Here is a 23,492-nt window from a genome sequence, read left to right as displayed (position 1 = left end):
GTGAATTGTCTATGAGGTAAAGCGCTATTAATCCTTGCATTAATACTATTAGCAGGAAGTCGTTTCAGTCTTTTAACATATGCGTGCCAATGTTGGTAAGCCCATTACCTTCAGACAGAATCTGATGTGCAATGCAAAATTATAATTATCTTCGTCATGGGAATAGATTATCTGCCTTCTTATAGGAAACACAATGGAAATAGTTGGCCTATAAATCAGCGCATTGCTGGAAAGCCTTTTAGGCTGGTAATCTCCCAAATAATCACAGACTAGCTCATCTGAAAGCTAGTTTCCTCATCTACCATGTACCGGGAAAGACCCAGCACACACTGGTGGCAAAATAGAACATAACCACCGCACAGCCAAGACTGCGGAGGATACAGTAACAGACAGAATGGCTGCAGGAAAAATAAACTTGATAATCTACTGGTGATTAGGTAGAAGGTGCATAGTCATGAAGTAATTCATTTTGCGCAGAAGGGGAAAGGGAAGACATGCTGATTCTGTGGGAGATTGAGAATGGTGGGATGCTAAGTGTGTCCTAATGGATGAGTAATTCATGAGTAACAAGTGATTTACTGCTAAACCCACGGCAAGGTTGCTTGTTGCTTTGAAACAAGGTGGAGCGTGTAAGCCATTGCTCAAGATACTCTGATTCAGGAAGACGTTGACTGAGCAGTTAGGGCTGGACATGCCACTGCAGTGATTAACGTAAGCTGCTCCTCATCTTCTCCTCCCATCCTTAACTAAATCCAGGCTTTGTACCTGTGAGGTGTCTGGTTGAGTGTCAACAGAATTCACCATGTGTGCGGCTGGCAGCTTTGCCTGTATTCAAACTTACAAATTCAGCAAATTTGTGAGCACATTTCTAAGCCCTTTGAACAGCAGAAGCAAATGACCTTGACCATGCAACAACACCTCTCTGTTTTTGTTTCAAGAATCACAACGGTTACTTTTGTAACTACTGTGGTTAAGGATAAGGAATAAACGAAATGAGAAGAGAAACACAGTCCTTCACCCAAACCAGTGCATTATGAAGCTGAACTAACATGCAGCTTTGGGCCATAGCTTAGTAATTTAGTCAGCTGGCAGGAATGCTCCTCTGTATGAGGCAACTGTAAAAAGGTGTTCTCTCTGGTTCTGCAGAAATGTTTTATTTGAACAGTTTGCTGTAAAAAGCTTTCATTCTGTTGGCGGCAGCTGCTAAATCCACAGTGGTCACTGAGGGCGGCACGGTGGCACAGTGGTTAGCATTGCTGCCTCACGGTGCTAGAGACCCGGGTTCGATTCCTGGCTTGGGTCACTGTCTGTGTGGAGTCTGCACGTTCTCCCTGTGTCCGTGTGGGTTTCTTCTGGGTACTCCAGTTTCCTCCCACAGTCCGAAAGACGTGCTGATTAGGCGCATTGGCCATGCTAAATTCTCCCTCAGTGTAGCTGAACAGGCACCAGAGTGTGGCGACTTGGGGATTTTCACATTAACTTCACTGCAGTGTTAATGGAAGCCTACTTGTGACTAATAAATAAACTTTACTTTTACTTTTTTTACTTTAGAATTCTGAGCAGGGTAGGCCAGACACCTAACCTGCTCATTGTTGTCCAACATCTTTGAGACAACCTAAAACAGACATCAGGGCCCTCATTTACATATGAAAGGAACTTAAAGCCAGATGTAAGTGGCTGCCAGGAACATTTGAAAATTGGCCCCATTTATCTATACGCCGCATGTTTCTCAATTGTCCTTGAGGTGGAGGATGTTGGCCCCTGAAATTGGGACTCACCGCACTGGCTTGATACCCTTTGAATCCAGCAAAGTGAGGTCCATCTTCCCCCACCAACTGTTGTCTACCTGGACTTCTAGAAGTCATTTGCCACAAGTGTCCATTAGAGAATATTAACAAAATTGAGAACTCCTGGAATCAGATCTAACTTTGCGATGTGAATTGGTAATTAAATTGAAGGTAGAAACAGACAGTAGGAGAAAAGAACGTACTCTAATTGGCAGGATATGGCAAATGGTGATCCTTAAAATCTGTACCGGGGCCTCAGCTTTTCACTATAATTAGTGATGACTTGGAGGAAGGTTGCTTCTCCAAGTTTGCAGGTGATACTAAATGAGGAGGCGTGTTGTGCAGATGGGAGCTGCAAATTACAAAGAGACATGCTTTAAGTGACGTAAAACATAAGCAAATGGATACAACTACGGCAACTGGAGTTCTGCGTGAGATCATCCACTTTGAATCTGAGCAAGACAAATTGAAATGTTTTCTCAATGCTTAGGGACTAGGAGCAAAGGAATTTGTATGTCCATGTACCTATGACTGAGTGCAAGTTCACAAAGTATTCAAAAAGGCCAAAAGTCTTTATCTGAAGGAAGTGATTGTTCAATTGGGCAGAACTTGGCCAGAGCTCATCTGGAATAGTTTCAGTTTCAGGCATTGAACCTCTGGAGGAGGCAGGGTTTGGTCAGCAAAGTTATTCCAGGGTTTAAAAGGTTATATTAAGAGGAAAGAGATGTGCATTGAGTTTAAATGGTTGAGGGGTGATCCTAAGAGTTTTGTACATTATAAAGGGATCTGGCAGGATAAATACAGAGGAATTATTTCCTCTTATGGGGGGGGGGGGGGTCAGGAAGTTAGTTTTGATCCTAAAATTAAAGCTAAAGAAATTAAGGAGTAAAATCAGGCCACACATTGTCATACAATAGGTAGTGGAACTATGGAATTTTTCCCCAAAAACTGTGGACGTTAGATCAATTGTAATGTTTAAACCAGAAAGAGTGGTAGAGTGTTGAGAGGAAAAGGCATCAAAGGATTTGAGGCAGGTTTGGATCAACCAAGATTGAATTGAATTGCAGAACAGACTTAAGGGGCTAAATGACTTATTCCTTCCCCCAGTGCAGAAGGAGGCCTCCTGAAACATCGAGTCTGCACCGCCTCTCCGACAGTGTATCCTACCCAGGCCCACTCCCCTGCCCTATCCCTATAACGCCACACATTTACCATGGCTGATCTATCTAACCTACACCTCTTGGGACCCTATGGGGCAATTTACCATGGCCAATCCACCTAACCTGCACATCTTGGGAGTGTGGGAGGAAACCGGAGCACCCAGAGGAAACCCACGCAGACACGGGGAGAATGTGATAACTCCACACAGACATTAACCTGAGGCTGGAATCGAACCCGGGTCCCTGGTGCTGTGAGGCAGCAGTGCCAGGTGCTGTGAGGCAGCGGTGCTAAGGATCCTGCCAGCTTGCCGCCCTTCTCCTATGAGTAACACAGCCAATTCTGTCTGGGAGTAAGAGAGCTTTGGGAATGTGTACAGTTTTCATCAAGTAGGTATAATGCTAAATTATTCAATGTAAGATGACCGCAGAGGATTTTGATGTGTTTTATAAAGGATTGCTCTTGCTCAAAGATTCTTCCAGCTTAAGTCACAATACTTTTTCAGAGTAATCGTTCCAGTATTCTTGTCGGGAGAGATTTTATCATGTTCAAATAAAAGTGGTTTGTTTTTGTCATGCTTCACTGCCTTACTGACATAATTTTGCAATGCTTAAAGGAAAATTGAACCCGCATTCTAATGCATTTGAATAGAGATTAATATGAGGTACTCTATATTTATATGGGTTTCCTCCAGGTGCTCCGGTTTCCTCCCACAGTCCAAAGATGTGCGGGTTAGGTTGATTGGCCAGGTTAAAAATTGCCCCTTAGAGTCCTGGGATGTGTAGGTTAGAGGGATTAGCGGGTAAATATGTGGGGGTAGGGCCTGGGTGGGATTGTGGTCGGTGCAGACTCGATGGGCCGAATGGCCTCCTTCTGCACAGTAGGGTTTCTATGATTTCTTCTATGATATTACAGGAATTTAATAAACCGAACACCAAATTTCTGTCGTTGGTATTTTAGAGGGACATTAACAGGTTAAAAGATTGGAGAGAGGAAGGTTGAACCTTTGCTCAATGAACATCGCTGACAGTAATTTGTACTCCGTTATCTTCTTTCTTTAATAAGTAAAGGCAATGGAATTTTAAACTTATTTTTTATTATGTGTGGAGATTAGGCAGAGTTATTGCCATCCTGAGGTGAAGAAGCAGATGATGAAGCTCTCCAACTATCACATAGTAGCACATGTGGGCATTACTGTCTTTTAAAAAACTGTTTCTCTGTGCATCAGATCAAAGCTCGGTCATCAACCAGAAGCTTCGTGATGAATTACAGCGTGTGACATGAGTAGGAGGATGCCGTAAGGTCTAGCGGTGATTTCTAAAGAAGCAAAAAGGAAGCCACTCTATAAATTTCTAAAAAGGCAATCCTTTTTTTAATCATCCGGTTTTGTGATTTATTCGGCAGAGCCCTAAAAGCTATCAGACAGAATATGGAAGATCAGCAACATGGAGTGCCATTTACTTAAAAAGCACTCAGTTGCATTGGACTGCAGAATCCATGTTCTCAAAAGGCGGTAGGTGTTCGCAAAATGGTTCAGCATTCAGCATGACTTACCTGCTGCGGCTCAGCGGGTAGTGCTCTCAACTCTTAAGAAATAAAGTCATGGGCTCAAGTTCCAGCCCAGAGGTCTTGAAAACAAAAGCAAAGCTGACATTCCAGTGCAGTATGGAAGGAGTGCAGCAATTCTGGAATGATGTCTTTTGGAGGATATGCTAAACTGAGGCACTCTTTGCCCTCTCAGGTTCCTTGTGTTTTACATAATAAGAACATAAGAACAAGGAGCAGGAGTAGGCCATCTGGCCTCTCGAGCCTGCTCCGCCATTCAATAAGATCATGGCTGATCTTTTTGTGGACTCAGCTCCACTTACCCGCCCGCTCACCATAACCCTTAGAACATAGAACATAGAACAGTACAGCACAGAACAGGCCCTTCAGCCCACGATGTTGTGCCGGGCTTTATCTGAAACCAAGATCAAGCTATCCCACTCCCTATCATCCTGGTGTTCTCCATGTGCCTATCCAATAACCGCTTAAATGTTCCTAAAGTGTCTGACTCCACTATCACTGCAGGCAGTCCATTCCACACCCCAACCACTCTCTGCGTAAAGAACCTACCTCTGATATCCTTCCTATATTCCTTAATTCCTTTACTGTTCAAAAATTTATCTATCCTTGCCTTAAAAACATTCAATGAGGTAGCCTCAACTGCTTCACTGGGCAGGGAATTCCACAGATTCACAAAACTTTGGGTGAAGAAGTTCCTTCTCAACTCAGTCCCAAATCTGCTCTCACTTATTTTGAGGCCATGCCCCCTAGTTCTGGTTTCACCCGCCAGTGGAAACAACCTCTCTGCATCTATCTTATCTATTCCCTTCATAATCTTATATGTTTCTATAAGATCTCCCCTCATTCTTCTGAATTCCAATGAGTATAGCCCCAGTCTACTCAGTGTCTCCTCATAAGCCAACCCTCTCAACTCCGGAATCAAGTGGATGTCAAAGACCTTCAACGCTATTTTGAAGAAGAGCAGAGGAGCTATCCCTGGTGTCCTGGCCAATATTTAGCCTTCAATCAACATCACAACAAAAGATAATGTGCTCATTATCATATTACTGTTTGTGGGATCTTTCTTTGCAAACTCGTAACTGAATATCCTATGTTACAACAGCTTTAGAATTCAAAATAGTACTTCAATGGCTTTAAAACATTTTGCGACATCCAGTTGTCATGAAAGGTGCCACATGAATGCAAGTTCTTATTATATTCTTTTTCATCCATTAGCCAACAGTGTACATTTTAGAAAACCATTAATTTGTTCCACCAGTGCCCACTGGGACAAATTAAAGTGTTCTGGCACTGTCACTTGGGTTGATGACTGCCTGTTACCATGGAATCCAACAGTTGGCCCCTATTCTCTGGCGTAATTCGCAAAGCATGGCTTTAATAGTAAAAAAAAATTGAAGAGTCCCTTGGGGACAGCAAGAACCCAAATTAGGATAAAACAACTCTACAAGTATAGACTTTATATTTTCACACTAAAAAGCAGAAAAATATATTAGAAGCCTACAGCCATTAGTGGGACTGATTGAATGTTGCATAAGACGCAAGTGGTTTTCTACTTTTTCAGGGTCATGTGAATTTTCACTTTCTGAATCTGTTTTTAGGAAAATTACACTGCATAATGAAGGAGTCTGCTTTTGTGCTAACATGTAGAAAGTGGTATCATATTAAGTATTAGTTAGGTAACACACTTTTGCATACATTGGCAATAGCACTCTTGTTAGATTTTGGTTTTAACATTTTGCAATATATCATAACCTCTCCAGTTCCGGAAATCTTGCACCTTCTGGAAATCCAGAAACATCTGGAAGTTTTTTGAGCAGATCCAAGCAACTCACTGGATCATTTTAGTACAGTACTTTAGGAGCAGGAACATGGACGGTCCAGTATTGGGATAACTAAAACAATTTTTATTCCCACTTTATCATGTTTTGCTAGGAGGTCTTCTAGTGCAGTGGGTGATGGCCCTGCCTCTGAGTCAGAAACTCCATGTTCGAGTCCCATTCCAGGTCTTGGTGGCCACGGGAAGGTGCATTCATTAATGGTGCCAAATAAATGGATTGTCAGTCCATAAACCCTTCCAGTACTGCCATGCCCAGTAGAGGCATATCGTCAATGTAACTGGTGGTGTCGAGCTAATATCACTGGAGTAGTAATCCTGTCCAAGGCTAATGCTCTGGGGACATGGGTTCCATGGCAGCTGGCAGAATTTAAATTCAATCAATAAAGCTGGTCTCAGTAATGGTGATTATTGTTTAAAAAATCCATCTGGTTCACTAATTCCCTTGGCGGAGGAAAATCTGCTCCGGTCTGGCCTACATGTAACTCCAGACCCACAGTAATGTGACTCTTAACTGCCCAATGGTCTAGCAAGCCACTCAGTACAATGATGGACTGGGCAACAAATGCGGGCTTTGTCTGCACTATCCACATCCCATGAGATAAACAAATGTATATTATTTCCTGGATGTGTGTTTTATCTAAAAACGGACATTAACAGGTGGCTAAGAGAGTTGCAGCAAGTCAGGTGACTTGTGCCATTTTTGCTTCAAGTCTCTTCAAAGTTCCTAATTGAATAGCTACGGGTGGGGCCTCCCCCTCGAATGGACATACCAAGATGAAGCCCATCTGTTTTTACGTGAAAAATCTATGGACCCCTAGGCACACTGGGCGGAACTTTCCCAAAAAATGACTAAGGACGGGATCTTGAGCCCACTCCACCATCCACGCGATTGCCAGCGGGAGCTCAAGTTGCTGCGAAACCCGGAAGTCGCAGATCTTACTGGGGAGATCACAACTTCCAATTTTCGCTGCCCCTCGCCAGTGAGGTAATCAGGTCGATGCCCACAATGGACATGAACCTGATTTAAATACATTTCCATGGATTTCGATATTATTAACGCGTTCCCTTGTCGAAAATTGACCCCCTGACGTATATTCAAACTGCGCCAACGTGACATCACATCGCCGATGTTTACAGCAGGTTCGCCCAGACGTGAACCAATCATGGGGATCTTCCCGGTGGCGAAGGGTGAGTATAGATGACTTGATCCCAAGCATTCCGGATTGGAAGGGTTACTATGTACATCCCATCAGCTGGATGCAGCAGGAAGGAATGTTTCAATCACAGACTGTTAATCAGTCTGGAAACCTTTCCGTTGCCTCATTCTATTCTCCAAGGGAACAGTGTGAAGATATAAAAGCAAGAATGAACAGGAATAATCCTTGTGTCATGCCATCACATGAATCTTTTAATACAAAATAATACAAAATACAGGGCGGCACGGTAGCACAGTGGTTAGCACTGCTGCTTCACAGCTCCAGGGTCCCGGGTTCGATTCCCGGCTCGGGTCACTGTCTGTGTGGAGTTTGCACAATCTCCTCGTGTTTGCGTGGGTTTCCTCCGGGTGCTCCGGTTTTCTCCCACAGTTCAAAGATGTGCGGGTTAGGTTGATTGGCCAGGTTAAAAATTGCCCCTTAGAGTCCTGAGATGTGTAGGTTAGAGGGATTAGCGGGTAAATATGTGGGGGTAGAACCTGGGTGGGATTGTGGTCGGTGCAGACTCGATGGGCCGAATGGCCTCCTTCTGCACTGTAGGGTTTCTATGATCTATGAAAATGTAAAAAAGGTGCAACCGTCCACTAAACTATACACAAACCTTCATCACACTCAGAAGGAATGGGAGATAGGATTGTTGTCTCTGACCCAGGAACCCTATCAAATGAACTCCCTGCTGGGAGCTAGGGATTGGAGAATCACATTTAATATTTTTACTGCCATTAGCTTTCCCAGCTAAATAACGGGAATATAAAAAATAGAGGCATTTTAGATAAAGTTGGTAAGAGGGAGTGCAAGCTGAGAATTGCAGACAGTATTCGAGAAATGCTTTTCCACGTTTTTGTACAAACATGCATCACAGCAGGATGAATAGTTAGACTTGCTTTGTACTGTGTATTACACACGTACAGTTTTATATTTCGTACGGTTTAAGAGCACCATAATGTCACAGCAGTTGTGAGCCATGCTGTGACAATCTTGCTGGATGTGTGAGTTCCTGGTCGTGTCGGCATTTGCTGCATTCACTCAAGCCCTAAGTGCCTGTTAATTAGGAGTAGTAAGACGTGCACGCAAGGGCGGTGGACAGCTTTCCAAAGGGACGTCTTCCCAATTACTACATGTTTCCTGTTATTGCCATTGGTGGTGTTGCGGCAATGTCACTGGATTTGTATACCAAAGGTTTAACTAGGTTGATGGTCTTAGGGGCATGGATTCAAATCCCACCATGGAAACTCAATTATTAAATCTGGAATTAAAAGCTAGTTTCCGTCATGGTGAGCAATGAATTAAGTAGGAAACTTGCTGGTCTGGCCTACATGTGACTCCAGACTGACGGCAATGTGGTTGACTCTTAACTGCCCTCTCAAATGGCTGAGCAAATCATTTAGTTCAAGGGCAATTAGAGATGGGCAAGAAATGTTGGCCTTGCCAGTGACACCTATCCCATGAGAGAATAAAGAGAAAAAAAATTGCATCTCAGTAACATTGGATAGAATAAATGCCAGTGTATTTTGGTGTCCGGTATTGCAAAGGATCATGACAGGGACATGACATCTTCACAAGAAACAGGAGCAGGAGTAGGCCATTCAGCCTCTCAAGCCTGTTCCGCCCATTCATTAATCATGGTTAATCAGATTATGGCCTTAACTCCAGTTTCCTGCCTACCCCCTATAAGCTTCGCAGATCAAAAATCTGGTATCTTTTAAAAGGCCGCTTTGCCTAATGCAATTGATTACACAAAGCAGAAATAATTTAAAAAATATATCAAATTATTATTCAGCAAACACACAGGCTATGTTATGCTGTAAATTTCCTTCAGCAATGTAAGTTCAAATGCCAAAAGAGAAAATGCTGGAAAATCTCATGGACAAAGGGTCAGCTCTTTTCTCTCCTTACAGATGCTGCCAGACCTGCTGAGATTTTCCAGCATTTTCTCTTTTGGTTTCATATACTGCATTTGCAATAATTCGCTTTTATCCAAGTTTAAATGCTCCGCCCCTTCTTTCTCTTCTTAAAGCCTTGGTAACTCACATGGATAGGCAGATGGCAGAGAAAGATTAGCCCCACTATTGAGTGGAAGGATTCAAATAGAAAAGGAATCCAAACAAAATCCCTTTAGAACAAGCTGAAGAACTGCAATGGCGTGGGTACTTTGCTGGGAATATGTCATAGATCCACAAATGCTGGAAAGCAAATCAAGGACAAAGTTTGTAGGAACATTAGAAAGCAGTGTATCGATGATAAGTCATTGATTGCAGAACATTTTAATTACATTTGAAAGGAAAGATGTTTGCTTCAGTGTTCAGAAGTGTTTTCTCAGTCAGAGGGGCAATTTTTCACCTCAATATCATCTTGTAGCTTGATGAATATTGACAGTGGTGTGCATGTGTATATGTGTGTTTGTGTATGTGTGTGTGCGTGTGTGGAGACAGGTAGAGGGTTTGGGGCCTGGTAATTGCAATTTACCACCAGTGGGCAGCCCCCATTTTCAGGAAGATCAATCTGGGTGACCAGTGCTCTCACCAGAAGCAGGTGGGGGCTTAATTAGAATATTCAATTGGAGGTCAACTAATGTTGTTAGGAATCACAACGCGATTTCTGTGTTAATTAATGCTGCTTTTTATTTAAACCATCACAGACTGTAAGGGCACAGGTTGGGAGGTTACCATTTACAGTTTTAATTAAAAGAAGCACTAGTGGCAGTGAGGAAAAACTAGAAGTGGCACATATTTTCTTCATTCCTTTCAGAGATAAGTTCATCTTCGTGCTGTTAGGGTATGCTTATTCAATTTCTGAAGCTGAAATATGTTGCCCCATTTACCCACACTGCACTCTCCACTTGCCCCCACCCTGCCAATGTTTCTTTTTATTTATTCATGGAACATGGGCGTCACAATTGGGCCAGAATTTATTGCCCATTGTGGTTGACTCTCAACTGAGGACAGTTGAGAGTCGACCACATTGCTGTGGCTCTGAAGTCACATATAGGCCAGACCAGGTGAGGACGGAGGATTTCCTTCCCTAAAGGACGTTAGTGAACCAGATGGGCTTTTCCGACAATCAACAATGGTTTCATGATCATCAGTAGATTCTTAATTCCAGATATTTTTTATTGAATTAAAATTCCACACCTGCCATGGCAGGATTCAAACCTGGGTCTCCAGAACATTAGCTGGGTTTCTGGATTAATAGTCTAGTGATAATACCACTAGGCCATCACCTCCCCTACTTCCTACCAGTAGAAAGTTGGTGCTGCTGGCCCATGATCAAAGTTGGTCTCTGCCCTCCCCACTGCGTATAGAATATGTCTTAATGTTAAAATTGAAAGTAAAGGACATTAGACGACCTGAAATAAAAATGAAAGTGCTGGAAATACACCAAAGTACAGTCAGCCTCCTTTAGGAGAGAATACATCTTAATGTTTGGAATGTAAAGCTCTTGCTCTGTCCCTATAGGTCTTTTCCATTTACAGATTCTATCTGACCCATTGGGTATTCCAGCATTTTCTGGTGTTCGTGCAGATTTTTAAAAAATCTGTACTCAGTTTGGTTGAACTTTTCAATAAATGGTCATTTGTCAAGATAACTGTGTCATAATTTGAAGCAAAGAACCATTCCTTTATGCACTAGTTATTGGAGAAAGGGAAAAGGTCAATGACAAAGCTAGAACATCAGATTGGATTAGGGCAGATTTTAACAAGATGAAAAGTGAGCTGCCACAGTAAAATTACAGTTTAGCACACCAGTCTCTAGTTGGATCTGTTTATGGGTTAGGAAATGCCATCAAAAAAGATAGAAGCCACTAGTACTTTTAAAATGTCAGACAAATAAAAAGGTTAAAACCATTTCAAATTGAAGAGGACCTATGAGGTCAATATGAATAATAGTAACAAAAACTTAAAGGAGGAATTGAGCAAAAGTGAAAAAGATAGATGGGCCCGATTTTACCATCAAGTTGGTAAAAAACTTGGTAAAGTCAGGCGTGAGGCGAGTAACGTGATCTGCGCCTGCCTCTGCGCCCGTTCCCCCTTTACCAATGGCCGAAAATGGCCACCGTCGGCATAGCGCCCGAAACGGGCGCGACTTCAATTTAAATGTATTTGCATGCATTTAAATTGACTTAATGGGCTGCACGGCCAAACTTACTGGCACCTGCCCCATTACCACGGCGTTCACCCATCCAGATTCAGCCCGAAACAGACATGGTCTGCAAAGGTCCGATTCGGGTGCTCCAGCTTCTGAGGAGGTAAGTTCAGAGCTTCCGGTGGCTCTCTGACTCAGATCGGTGGTTGGCGGGTGGGGAGCGAAGGAGGGTCAGATGGCTCTCTGGTGGGGGGAAGGGAGGCAGGTCAGATGGCTCTTTGGTGGGGGGGGGGAGGGAGGCAGGTCAGATGGCTGTCTGGTGGGGAGGAGGGGGGCAGGGGCAGGCGGGCTCAGCTGCTACTCTGTGTGCGATCGGCAGGAGGAAGGGGGGTCTGCTGCCACTCTGTGTGTGATTGGTGGGGGACAAGGGGGGCTGGGGTCCACGATTGGTCTGGGTAGCGGACGGTGGTGGGGGGTAGGGGGGTCAGTAATGTTGTGGGGATGGGGTAATGTCTGTGGGGGCCATGGGGAGGTATTATCCGGCCCGGGAGCGATGTGGCAGGGGAGCGTTTTTCTATTTCTTTTTACTGTGCATGTGCAGTTGGATGCGCCAATCGGAGCTGCAGGATTTCGCGCACGATAAGCCCCACCCATAGGCTTCTGCAGCACGATTCAGAATCACTGCTATTTTTTCAGGCAGAATGTGTATGGGGGCGCGTGAGATCGGGTCTAAAAGTCAGATCTGAAACACTCCCAGTTTCAAGTCCGCCCAGCATATAAAATTAAAATGGTAAAATAGGGCTTTAATAGTAGGATAATTAAGACTGAAAGGGAATGAGAAATATTTTTCAAAAGAGTTTAAAAGAAACAGTAAGATACCTTATAAGTAAAAGGAGAATTATTAAAAGTAAAGTGGAGCCCCTGGGAGAGGAGGATTGTGTATTTATAGAATCATAGAAACCCTACAGTGCAGAAGAAGGACGTTCAGCCCATCGAGTCTGCACCGACCACAATCCCACCCAAGCTGCATCCCCACTTATTTTCCTGCTAGTCCCCCTGACACGAAGGATCAATTTAGAATGGCCAATCAACTTAACACACACATCTTTGGACTGTGGAAGGAAACCGGAGCACCCGGAGGAAACCCACCTATTTAAGAATTACTTTGGACTTTGCTAATGACTACTGGAGAGGAGGTGACTCCTTGAGTGTTGAGAATGGGATGACAGATATTGTGATGAATAGAAGAGAAATTTTCGATAAGATAGTTAAACAAAGAGAAGACATGTGCTAGGGTATTAAGGGAAATGTCTTGGAATCTGAGGGAGAGGACGGAGTCAATTGGTGAGGATTGAAATTATTTCAGAACTTTATTGCGCATGGATATTTATAAGAGAATTGAAGAGCAGTCAAGTTTGTAAGGAAACAGACGTAGTTTTAAACAATCTCTATTTCTATTTTTGGGTATTAGAAACCAGGTATAGCTTTAAATAAGTTTAATTTGATGTTTCTGCATAAGAAAAGGTTAAAGCATTTGTTAGTTCCATGTTAAACAAATGTACCTGCATGTTTGTGGGCCTTGGTCACTTGAAACAGTGCCTGCATTGTAATTAAAGGGTTTACAATGTGAAAATAAGCAGGGTTTCAAGGAAAACTAGGTTGTTGCTTAGGGATCAGGGGCCATCCTAGGTTAGAAAGAATTTTTGAGTTTAGTATTAAGATGGACCCAGAAGAAACTGCACAGGACTATGGAGCTGCAGGGAGAAGACTTCTCAAAAGAACAAACCCCCAGGGAGTTGAAAAAGAAGTGTGAGTGGGATTTTCCCGCCTTCTCACCAGCAGGATCCACAGGTGGATTCAATGGAAAATTCCATCGACAGCATCTTGCTGCCAGACAATGGCGGGCCGCCTCTTGCTGCCAAGGAACAGGCCTTGGGGAGGTGGGGCAGAGTATCCACCCTATGTCTCAGAAAGACAGTTAAGTTAAAGGAACAAAGAACAAGAAGCTGACCAAGGTCTGTTGGGTGAAATTAAAGTAAGAAGCAGAGAAAATGCTCTGAGTTAAAGAGACATCAGCAAGAACCAGATTCAAAGGTAGAAACCAGACATCAGAGGTAAATCAAAAGCTTGGTGACATCTTAATACAGCCTGTGACATGGCAGTGTTCTCTTAGCATGGCTGGGTACCTGAGAGATTGTATGGAAGTTTGAATGCACATGGCAATCCAAGGCAGAGGAATACTAAAAGGAGAGACTGAAATTCTGAAAGTGGATCCTTGGTGAAAATGGTGTTTGAGAGAAGATTCTAAAGCATGTTTTTCAAGAGTGGAGATGGAAACTGTCCTGTGGAAATCAGAGTTCCAGTGAAACCAATTGGCTCTCAGTGTGATGAGCATCTGGGGGGATTTGATGAGAAAGTCACAGAAGTTATTTTGGGTGGCACCTGCCACTCGGTTTCAGAGTGTGCTGTGTCTGACCACATTTACCCTATTGGTTTACATGGACTGTGTACTTACTGAGAGTGTTCGAGTAAAAGATATTTTGTAACTTGTATAATCCTTATAAATTTGTGTATACCTGTAAAAGTGTAGTGGGATTGATGGAGTAGCACATTATAGTTCATCTTCTCTTGTTTAATAAATGTTCGATTCTTTTGTTAAAAGTCAATTGGAAGTTCTTGACTCTGTTCATCCCACATCTCTAAGCAAAAAATAAAATATATGATCTATTGAGCTTGGCTTCCATTCTGGGACCGCACTGTCCAGGAATAAAGACAGTTGGGATCACAACAAGTTTTTAGAAATGTTAAGAGAAAACAGAGATGAGTACAGGCCACTGAACTTAACATCTGTGGTAGGGAAATATCAAAGGGCACGATCTTACCAGCTGTTCACGCCACGCTCCCGCTGCAGCGAGGCCGGAGAATTTGGAAGCCAGCCAAATCACCGTTCACTGCGGCAGGATGAGAAAATCCCCTTCCCCCCAATCCCTTGATCCCTTTAGCCCCAAGAGCTATATCTAATTTCTTCTTGAAATCAGACAACGTTTTGGCCTCAACTACATTCTGTGGTAGTGAATTCCACACTTTCACCACCCTCTGGATGGAGAAATTTCTCCTCACCTCAGATCCTCAAACTATGATCCCTAGTTTGGAAAGAATGTTCCCCCACCATTGGGAACATTCTTTCCAAATCTACCCTGTCTAACCCTGTTAGAATTTTATAAATTTCTATGAGAACCCTTCTCACTCTTCTAAACTCCAGTTAATATAATCCTAACCGACGTAATCTCTCCTCAAATGACAGACCTGCCATCCCAGGAATCAGCCTGGTAAACCTTCGCTGTACTCCCTCTAAAGTAAGGACATCCTTCCTCAGATAAGGACATCAAAATTGCACTCAAGACTCCAGGTGTGGCCTCACCAACAGGCCTCACCCTATACAATTGCAGCAAAACTTCCTTATCCCTGTACTCAAATCCTCTCGCTATGAAGGCCAACATATCATTTGCCTTCTTTATTGCCTGCTGTAGCTGCGCACTTACTTTCAGTGACTGATGCACGAGGACACCAAGGTCTCGCTGAGTATCCACTCTCTCAATTTACACCCATTCAAGTAACAATCTGTCTCCCCATTATTGCTACCAAAGTGGATAACCTCACATTTATCCACATTATACTGCATCTGTCATGCATATGTCCACACACTCAGCCTGTCCAAATCACTCTGAAGCATTTCCTCACAGCTTACCCTCCCACCCAACTTTGTAGCATCTGCAAATCTGGAGATAATACATTCAGTTCCCTCTTCCTTTCTGTCCATAAAATGGCTAATGGATCCAAACACTAGTTGTACTGCAAAATCATTCATCATATGTAAAGCAACTTGGGATATGTCTGAGAGCTCTGATGATTTTCTATATAAGTACAATCTCTTTCATAGAATCACTACAGTGCAGAAGGAGGCCATTTGGCCCATTGTCTGGCCCAACTCTCTGACAGAGCATTTTACTCAGGCCCTATCCCCGTCACCCCACACATTTACCTCGCTAATCCCCTTAACCTACACATCTTGGAACACTAAGGGGCAGTTTAGCATGGCCAATCCACCTAACCTACACACCTTTGGAGTGTGGGAGAAAACCGGAGCACCCAGAGGAACCCCACTCAGACACGGGGAGAATGTGCAAACTCCACACAGACAGTGACCCAAGACCAGAATCGAACCTGGGTCCCTGGCGCTGTGAGGCAGCAATGCTAACCGCTGTGCCACCATGTTGCCCTTTCTAAAGCTAGCAACAATTTCAAATTCCAAAACAGAAATGTGAGATTTGATAATGAATGGGTTAGATTTTGCTTGCAGGCAAGATCTAAACTTTCCCAACTGTTGGCTGACATGTCTCACTGCTGCAAAAGCCGTGTCTTTTGAAAGAGAATGACAAAGAGAAGGACAAAATGTCTGATCTATCAGAAAGTCAAATTTCATGTATTTGGATGTGTTGATACAATAGTGGCAAGTTCTGGGAATAACTTCATTATGAGGCTGACATATTTTCCAAAATCAGAAGCCAAGCAGGAATAAGTGCAATTATTGTTTATGTTCCGATTTGTTAATGATGAAAGATCACGAAAAATCTTAATAAGACACATTGCCACAAGGGTTCTCATAGAAACTTATAAAATTCTAACAGGGTTAGACAGGGTAGATTTGGAAAGAATGTTCCCAATGGTGGGGGAGTCCAGAACTAGGGATCATAGTTGAGGATTTGAGGTGAGGAGAAATTTCTTCACTCAGAGGGTGGTGAATATGTGGAATTCACTACCAAAGAATGTAGTTTAGGCCATAACGTTGTCTGATTTCAAGAAGAAATTAGATACAGCTCTTGGGGCTATGTAGGTGGAACAGAGACCAATGGATAAAAGCTAACTTTTTATCTGCAATGCCCTAACTATGTTAGGGGTTGTGGTTTTAAACAAAAAAAAGCTGTGGTTTACATACGTAGATTCAAAATAACACACTGCAGGTTTATTGAAAGAGATATTGCCCGTACAAACTGAAAGTAAAACAGCAGCCTGTGCAACACCCTAATGACATCACCATCAAGTCATGTGATCAGCTCTTAAAGCAATCATAGTAACCAGTTAAATATATATATTAATAATTGGTTTCTGAAAAAAAATTCTGGCTTCTTTTCTGCAACTTAAGACTGTTAAAGATGACTTGCTCATTATAGAATGCCAAACCTACTTCTCAATTTTAAAAAAAACTGCCTTGTAAAATTAAGGTTGAAACATCAGAGAAGCAGAAAGAAGATTGTGTTCAGTAGAAAGCTCTCTTCCAATTTACCTTCAGCTTAGATTTTCACATTTCTAGCAGAATTATTTTGCTAATCTTTTTCACTGAGGGCTGTGCCCTACAAATCTGATTTGGGGGAATGGTGGGTTACCCCATGACCCTGTTCTGAACACCAACTTACTAAATGGAGAGTTTATCAGTAATTCTCTTTGTTGCTCTCAGCTCCACAAATCCGCTCTCTGACACAATCCACCAATGCTCATAAAAGTTCCACCTACATTGTAAACAATTAACTCCTCTTTGCCCCTACACTTTACTGAAGGATACATACAAAAAGCAGGTTTACTGTAGGAGTGGCTGTGTTAGGATGACAGTACACTTGGCCTTCCTCTGTCGTGATTCCTTCTGGAAATGACTATGAAATTGGGAGCTGTGATTAAGTACACAGGGCAGGTTACAGCTTGAAATGCAAATGGTCAGTAAAAGAGTCCATCAGTGTGTTCAATTCACTTTTCACACACAAAACAATTTGAAAAATACGTACAAGAAGTTGGTAGATGTCCCTATATTTAGAACATACAATCTTTTTATTATATGCAACCATTATCAACATTAAGCATTGTCAGATTAACTGTAATATGGGTGGCACAGTGCCACAGTGATTAGCACTGCTGCCTCACAGCTCCAGGGGCCCAAGTTCAATTCCAGCCTTGGGTGACTGTCTATGTGGAGTTTGCACATCAGATGGATTAGCCATGGTAAATGTGTGGGGTCCCTGGGATAGAGCGGGGGAGAGGGCCTGGGTCAGATACTCTGTCAGAGAGTCGATGCAGACTCAATGGGCCGAATGGCCTCTTCTGCACTGTCTGGTTTCTATGATCTCTAGTCAAGCCCTCCTTCCTCTTCCCAACAACATGCTTCAATTGCAGAGCATTTTCTACTACAACAGAGTGGGGGTCCTGTGCAGAATCATGGAATCAATTGTAGTACCCCCATCCTGGCTGAGATCATTAGAGTTGCTTTGATGCTCTGTTGGGGCAGAATTTTAACCTGCAAGATGGGCATGGGTACCTGTCGGGGGTTCAAAAAAGGGAAAAATGTCAATATGTAAGGAGGCCAACATGAACCTGTTGACTTCCATTTAACTGGTGTGTGTCTCACAGCGCATGGGAAATCCCTATGCAATGGACCAATAATTTAAATATGCCGCCTCCTCACTATACTGAATGTCTGGAAATTGAACCTTGGATTATCACAGTAATGTCTACCATTTGGCTGTGACATTAGCTGTTCCTTCATGTTGCAACCTTGAAAATGTTCCAAACAATGGGGCTACCAAAAAATACATTTGCAATTGTAAACGTGTTTCATATTAAGGTTATTAACAATATTGTGAATAATGATTGAAAAATAACTGCAGAAGATACTACTTACTGTTCATTTTTAGGAAACATTTTCAGAATCTCACTCAACGTAATTGAACATTTAATTGTGTGCACACCTTACTGGACTGGATCACATGATCTGGGCTGCCTCAGTCAACGAACCTACTCGTAAAGTGAATACAGCACTGCACTGTCCCTCATGTACTGGGCACTGATTGACAATGTCACTGGGAAGATAAGTTATATTTGTGCTGTAGGTTGGAGCTCAGGCGCGTTGTTGAGCGGAGAGTAGAGCATTTGGTTGCTTTATACCAGGTGCAAGTGTTCAACGTGCTAGTGTGCAGAGCTCCTAGACAAAACTACACAGATCAAAAGCAGGATATTGCATCAGTATGACTCATGTTTACATTGAAGAGTCACTAGAATACACCCAGTTGGAGTTCAGAAGGCACGCAAGTAGAGAAAGATCCAAAATTCTACAGTGTGACACTAGTATGGGGATAAATACCACAAAAGTTCATTCCAGAGTTGAATCCACATTATTTCCGCTGTCTAAAGAGGGTAAAAATCCTTAGCCCTACCAGTCAGGGATGTGCAAGGAGGGTTGCAAATTAGGCTGCTGCCCAGAGATGGAGGGCTGTAGCCCTACTCAGCAATTTCCAGGATACTTCGGAACAATTTGGAAATTTGGCATGTCAGCTATGATTCTCACCAGTTTTTACAGATGCACAATAGAAAGCATCCTTTCTGGTTGTATCACAGCTTGGTATGGCTCCTCCTCTGTCCAAGATCGCAAGAAACTACAGAAGGTTGTGAACATGGCCCAGTCCATCACACAAACCAGCCTCCCATCCATTGACTCTGTCAACACTTCCCGCTGCCTTGGAAAAGCAAGCCGCAGAATCAAGGACCCTCACACTCTCTTCCACACTCTCTTCCACCTTTTTCCACTGGAAAAAGACACAAAAATTTGAGACCACGTACCAACTGACTCAAGAACAGCTTCTTCCCTGCTGCCATCAGACTTTTGAATGGATCTACCATATATTAAGGTGATCTTTCTCTGCACCCTGGCTATGACCGTAACATTATATTCTGCACCCTCTCCTTTCCTTTTCTCTATGTACTCTATGAACAGTATACTTTTGTCTGTACTGCGCGCAAGAAATAATACTTTTCACTGTATCCCAATACATGTGACAATAATAAATCAAATCAAATCAAATCAAATCAAAGTGGAGACTCTGTGGCCATAAACAAGACCAACTGTATAACAGAGATTAGGGACTGTCTACGCCAAGAATCCTCATGTTCCCGTCTCTCAGAATAACTCAGTATTGCGTTGATGGAAATACATTTGGTGAGATCATCATCCGAGTGGTAGCAGTGGAGTCCACCTAGGGGATCAAGTAGGACTGTAGCTGAAGAAAAGATTGGGATTTTTTCAAATGGCTGGCATAATGAGATTTTCCAGAGGTCCCCAAGCAAACCTTGTCCATTCACTCTTCCATTGTATTTTCCAGTCTGTCTTCTGTGACATGTGTTCTAGGTGGCTTTCTAATGGTAATGGTACTTGCCATTGCTGAATAATGAAGAAATCTGCCTCTGAGCCCTGGAAAGCTGGCAGAGACAGATGTTCCAGTCAGTCACGTTGCAGCATTTATGCTGCTCCGACATAATTTCAGCCTAAAATTTTGTAATGTTGAAGTTGGTTCAGAAGGGGAACCTGCAGCTAAGGCTCAGAGGAAAGCTGTTCAAACTGCTGAACTTTGACTTTCAATGACTCACCATTTTCATTACAAGAAGTCTCACAACACCAGGTTAAAGTCCAACAGCTTTATTTGGTAGCATGAGCTTTCGGAGCACTACTCCTTCATCACCTGTTGAAGGAGCGGCGCTCCGAAAGCTCATGCTACAAAATAAACCTGTTGGACTTTAGCCTGGTGTTATGAGACTTCTTACTGTGCCCACTCCAGTCCAACGCCGGCATCTGCACATCATATTTTCATTGCAGAAGTCCCTATTAAATTATGGACAATGTTAATTTCCTTATGCAAATAGTGCAAGCCAGATGTCTGTGAAGGTGTCAATGCTGTGGCATATCTCCACAGGGATCAGCCCCCAGCACCCCAAAACTTCAAAATCTTGCATCAGTCGCTATTTTTTGTGTATGAATATTAGAAAGGGAGAACATGCTGGCACAACTTCCCCACTTCATTGGAGAATTGGAGGTTCACTACTCATGATTCTCCAGCATGCAGGCATCCAAGCTGTCCTATCATGCACGTGTTACAACACCACAGTATCTAATGTATTTTATTGAGTTGATCAAGATATACTAAGTGGTTAAAAGATTGCTGGAAAATACATAAAGTAAGTGACCCATTAATTTCTTCGCTGCCACAAAGAACAGTTCTCCTTAAAACTTTCCTGCTGTTGGAATATTCTCTTCATTAAAACCTGCTGCAATATATAAAAACTGTTCATGGTGGTAGAGAAAAAACACTTCCTGAGACCAGTAATTGGTCTACCTCGAGGACATATTGCATAGAGCTTTACAGCAAGGAAACAGGCCCTTCGGCCCAACTTGTCTACGCCACCCTTTTTTTAAACCACTAAGCTAGTCCCAAATGCCCTCATTTGGACCATATCCCTCTATACCCATCTTACCCATGTAACTGTCTAAATGCTTTTTAAAAGACAAAATTGTACTCGCCTCTAGTCCTACCTCAGGCAGCTTATTGCAGACACTCACCACCCTCTGTGTGAAAAATTGCCCCTCTGGATCCTTTTGTATCTCTCCCCCCTCACCTTAAACCGATGTCCTCTAGTTTTAGACTCCTCTACCTTTGGGAAAAGATGTTGATTATCTAGCTGATCTATGCCCCTCATTATTTTATAGACTTCTATAAGATCACCCCTCAGCCTACTACGCTCCAGGGAAAAAAGTTCCAGTCTATCCAGCCTCTCCTTATAACTCAAACCATCAAGTCCTGGCATAGATGTCCTTGAAGCTCCTGAGCAAGTAAGTTCCAGCAAATCGGGAAGAAAAATTAATAGCATGCTCTATAGAATGCAAAATAGCTGTTTTTAAGCAATATAAAGTATTGGTTTCGATAAACTAAACTTCATTCCAAAATTGCTGATTCTTTTCTTTACTTGCATAGGCTTATAACATTTAATTTAGCAGAGTATGTTGCATCACTTTTTTAAATTATTTAATTGAAATTAAATGACTCCATCTCCTGGAGGTGTTATCAGAAACTTTTTTATTGCTTCCCAGCTGGAGGAATTTATTATCTTTCTCCTCTTCCACTGGAATGAGTGCTTAGTAAATACCCAGGTTCACAGTACAAGTCTCAATAATAAATTAATAACAAGAATAATGTGCCCTTCTGAAGGTGCAATCTAAATCTTAGAGATTGTAGTTTTTAACTGTATTTGAAGTAAACCTGTAAAGTACCTCACCTTGTCTAATGGACACTAGGCGGCCATTAGAAGCCTGCAAAACCACTTGAGGATGACTTTGCTCCAAATCGAAGAGGTCATCTTTGCCAGGCTTGGAGTTTCGTCCAGATCTTAGAGTACCAGTTGGCCCCATTGCACTCAGATATTTTCCCTCATGGTCCTTGAAGGCGATCTTCCCAGCTTTAAATTCCAAAGTGTAGCCAGTGCCCTGATCACGCTTCTTAATCAGTTTTCCATCATTTCTGAGAAACCTGTTGTCACAAGTCTGGATGCTGTACTTCTTATCTTGGTAGATCATGGTGATGAGGGCATCCACGCCCCAAGGGATGTTGCTGTCAGCCGATAGTTCATCTTCTTGGACTGAGAGATGGGCGTATCTTTTTCGACTGATGCTGAGAAGATTGGCTTGGGGGTGGCTGGCTAAGTGGATGGACCAGAGCTCTGACTCGGTAATGGTCTGTGCAAAACAGGAAAGGCGGTCTTCTGATCCGCCAAAGTAGCGCTTGTGGGGCTCAGATTGTAGGGTCCACCTGCCATCAGCGTGTGCAATAACCGTGAACCTGCAGTCTACATCAGGTCTCTCTGCCTCACATGACACGTTGCCATCCTTGTTAGCCAACAGGTAGCGCCCAAGGTGGCTCTTGAAAAAGACCACAGAGTTGTTGCCTTCGTCTTGTTCCAGCATCCAGATTTGCTTCTTTTTCAGGCTGACGCCGGATGCGTTGACTTTAAAACCGAATGCCTCTGCTGTCAGGTACTTATTGCTACGATTGATTAAGCCAAATTGGATCTTTAAAGCTTGGTGGGTTCCGTTAGTAGGCATTTTCTTTCCTTTCAGCTTAAGTTTCCTTCTTGCTGTAGAATTTTCGAATGGCTTTTTTTTTCGTGAGAGCTCAGAACCACAAACAATGCAGGCACTTTATGATCTGCCCGAGAGCCTTAAAGTGGACCAAATTGCTAAAACACCCAAATCCCAGAGAAATAGTCAATGGCGTCAGCTTAAATGCCTAGTTCCCCAACGTGTTGGCTCATCTACACTACTTTATAAAGCCTTTGATTGCAATTATCCAAAGGGTACCTCAGGAAGTATTTTTCATGCTATGAAGACTTCGTATTCCAAATTGGCTTCGTCGACTTTTTTTGTGCAAAAAGCAAGTTCTTGTCTCAGATGTTGCAGTCTGCTCTATTCGTTCATGCCGAGGATTACAGGCTCACAGATTTTAATAAACTGCCAGTGCTTTGTAATTAATAGCAGAGCTTGATGGCGCAACAAAGGGAGTTTTGTGTGAAATAGTGGTCCTTTTGTGTGTTTCCTTCCCTCGCGTTCCAGTGGGTACGTTTCTTCAGACTTACTTTGTCGGCTGTAAAGTCCTTTCTTGGTTTTCTCAGTTCACCTTTGTACACCAGCGTGCCCAGCCTCTCAAATACATCCCTCTGCTTTGCTCACCAGCTACCTGTCCCTCTGAATTCTTGTGCGGTATTTTCAGATGAAAAACCAGGTGATATATAATAGCCTTCCCTGCAGTTGGGTTGTTGAGGTGTCCTCTTTCTTTTTGCAGGAGTGTCGAGTTACTCTGTTCTCTGATTCCTTCTCCCCCGGTCACCTACAGCCTTCTCCAGTTGTACTGTTTAATCCTCTTTGCCATTATCCCAGGGCCTCTATTTCTCGGTTTTAATCCTTTGATCCTGTCTTATTCCGAAA

General features: G+C 42.9%; 1 protein-coding gene across 1 annotated transcript in view; it reads right to left on the bottom strand.

The window, feature by feature from the left end:
* Positions 1-22,613, bottom strand: part of fscn2b (fascin actin-bundling protein 2b, retinal) — a 49,813-nt gene extending 27,200 nt beyond the window's left edge. The window contains exon 1 of the mRNA XM_078225588.1: positions 21,791-22,613. Within this exon, the coding sequence (XP_078081714.1) occupies positions 21,791-22,613 (823 nt within the window). The remainder of the gene's footprint in view (positions 1-21,790) is intronic.
* Between the last annotated feature and the right edge of the window lie 879 nt (positions 22,614-23,492).

Source organism: Mustelus asterias, chromosome 12, assembly GCF_964213995.1.
Source record: "Mustelus asterias chromosome 12, sMusAst1.hap1.1, whole genome shotgun sequence".
NCBI classification, from domain to species: Eukaryota; Metazoa; Chordata; class Chondrichthyes; order Carcharhiniformes; family Triakidae; genus Mustelus; species Mustelus asterias.
The sequence above is the reverse complement of the archived record's forward strand: the minus strand, read 5'-3'. Positions and strand labels throughout refer to the sequence as shown.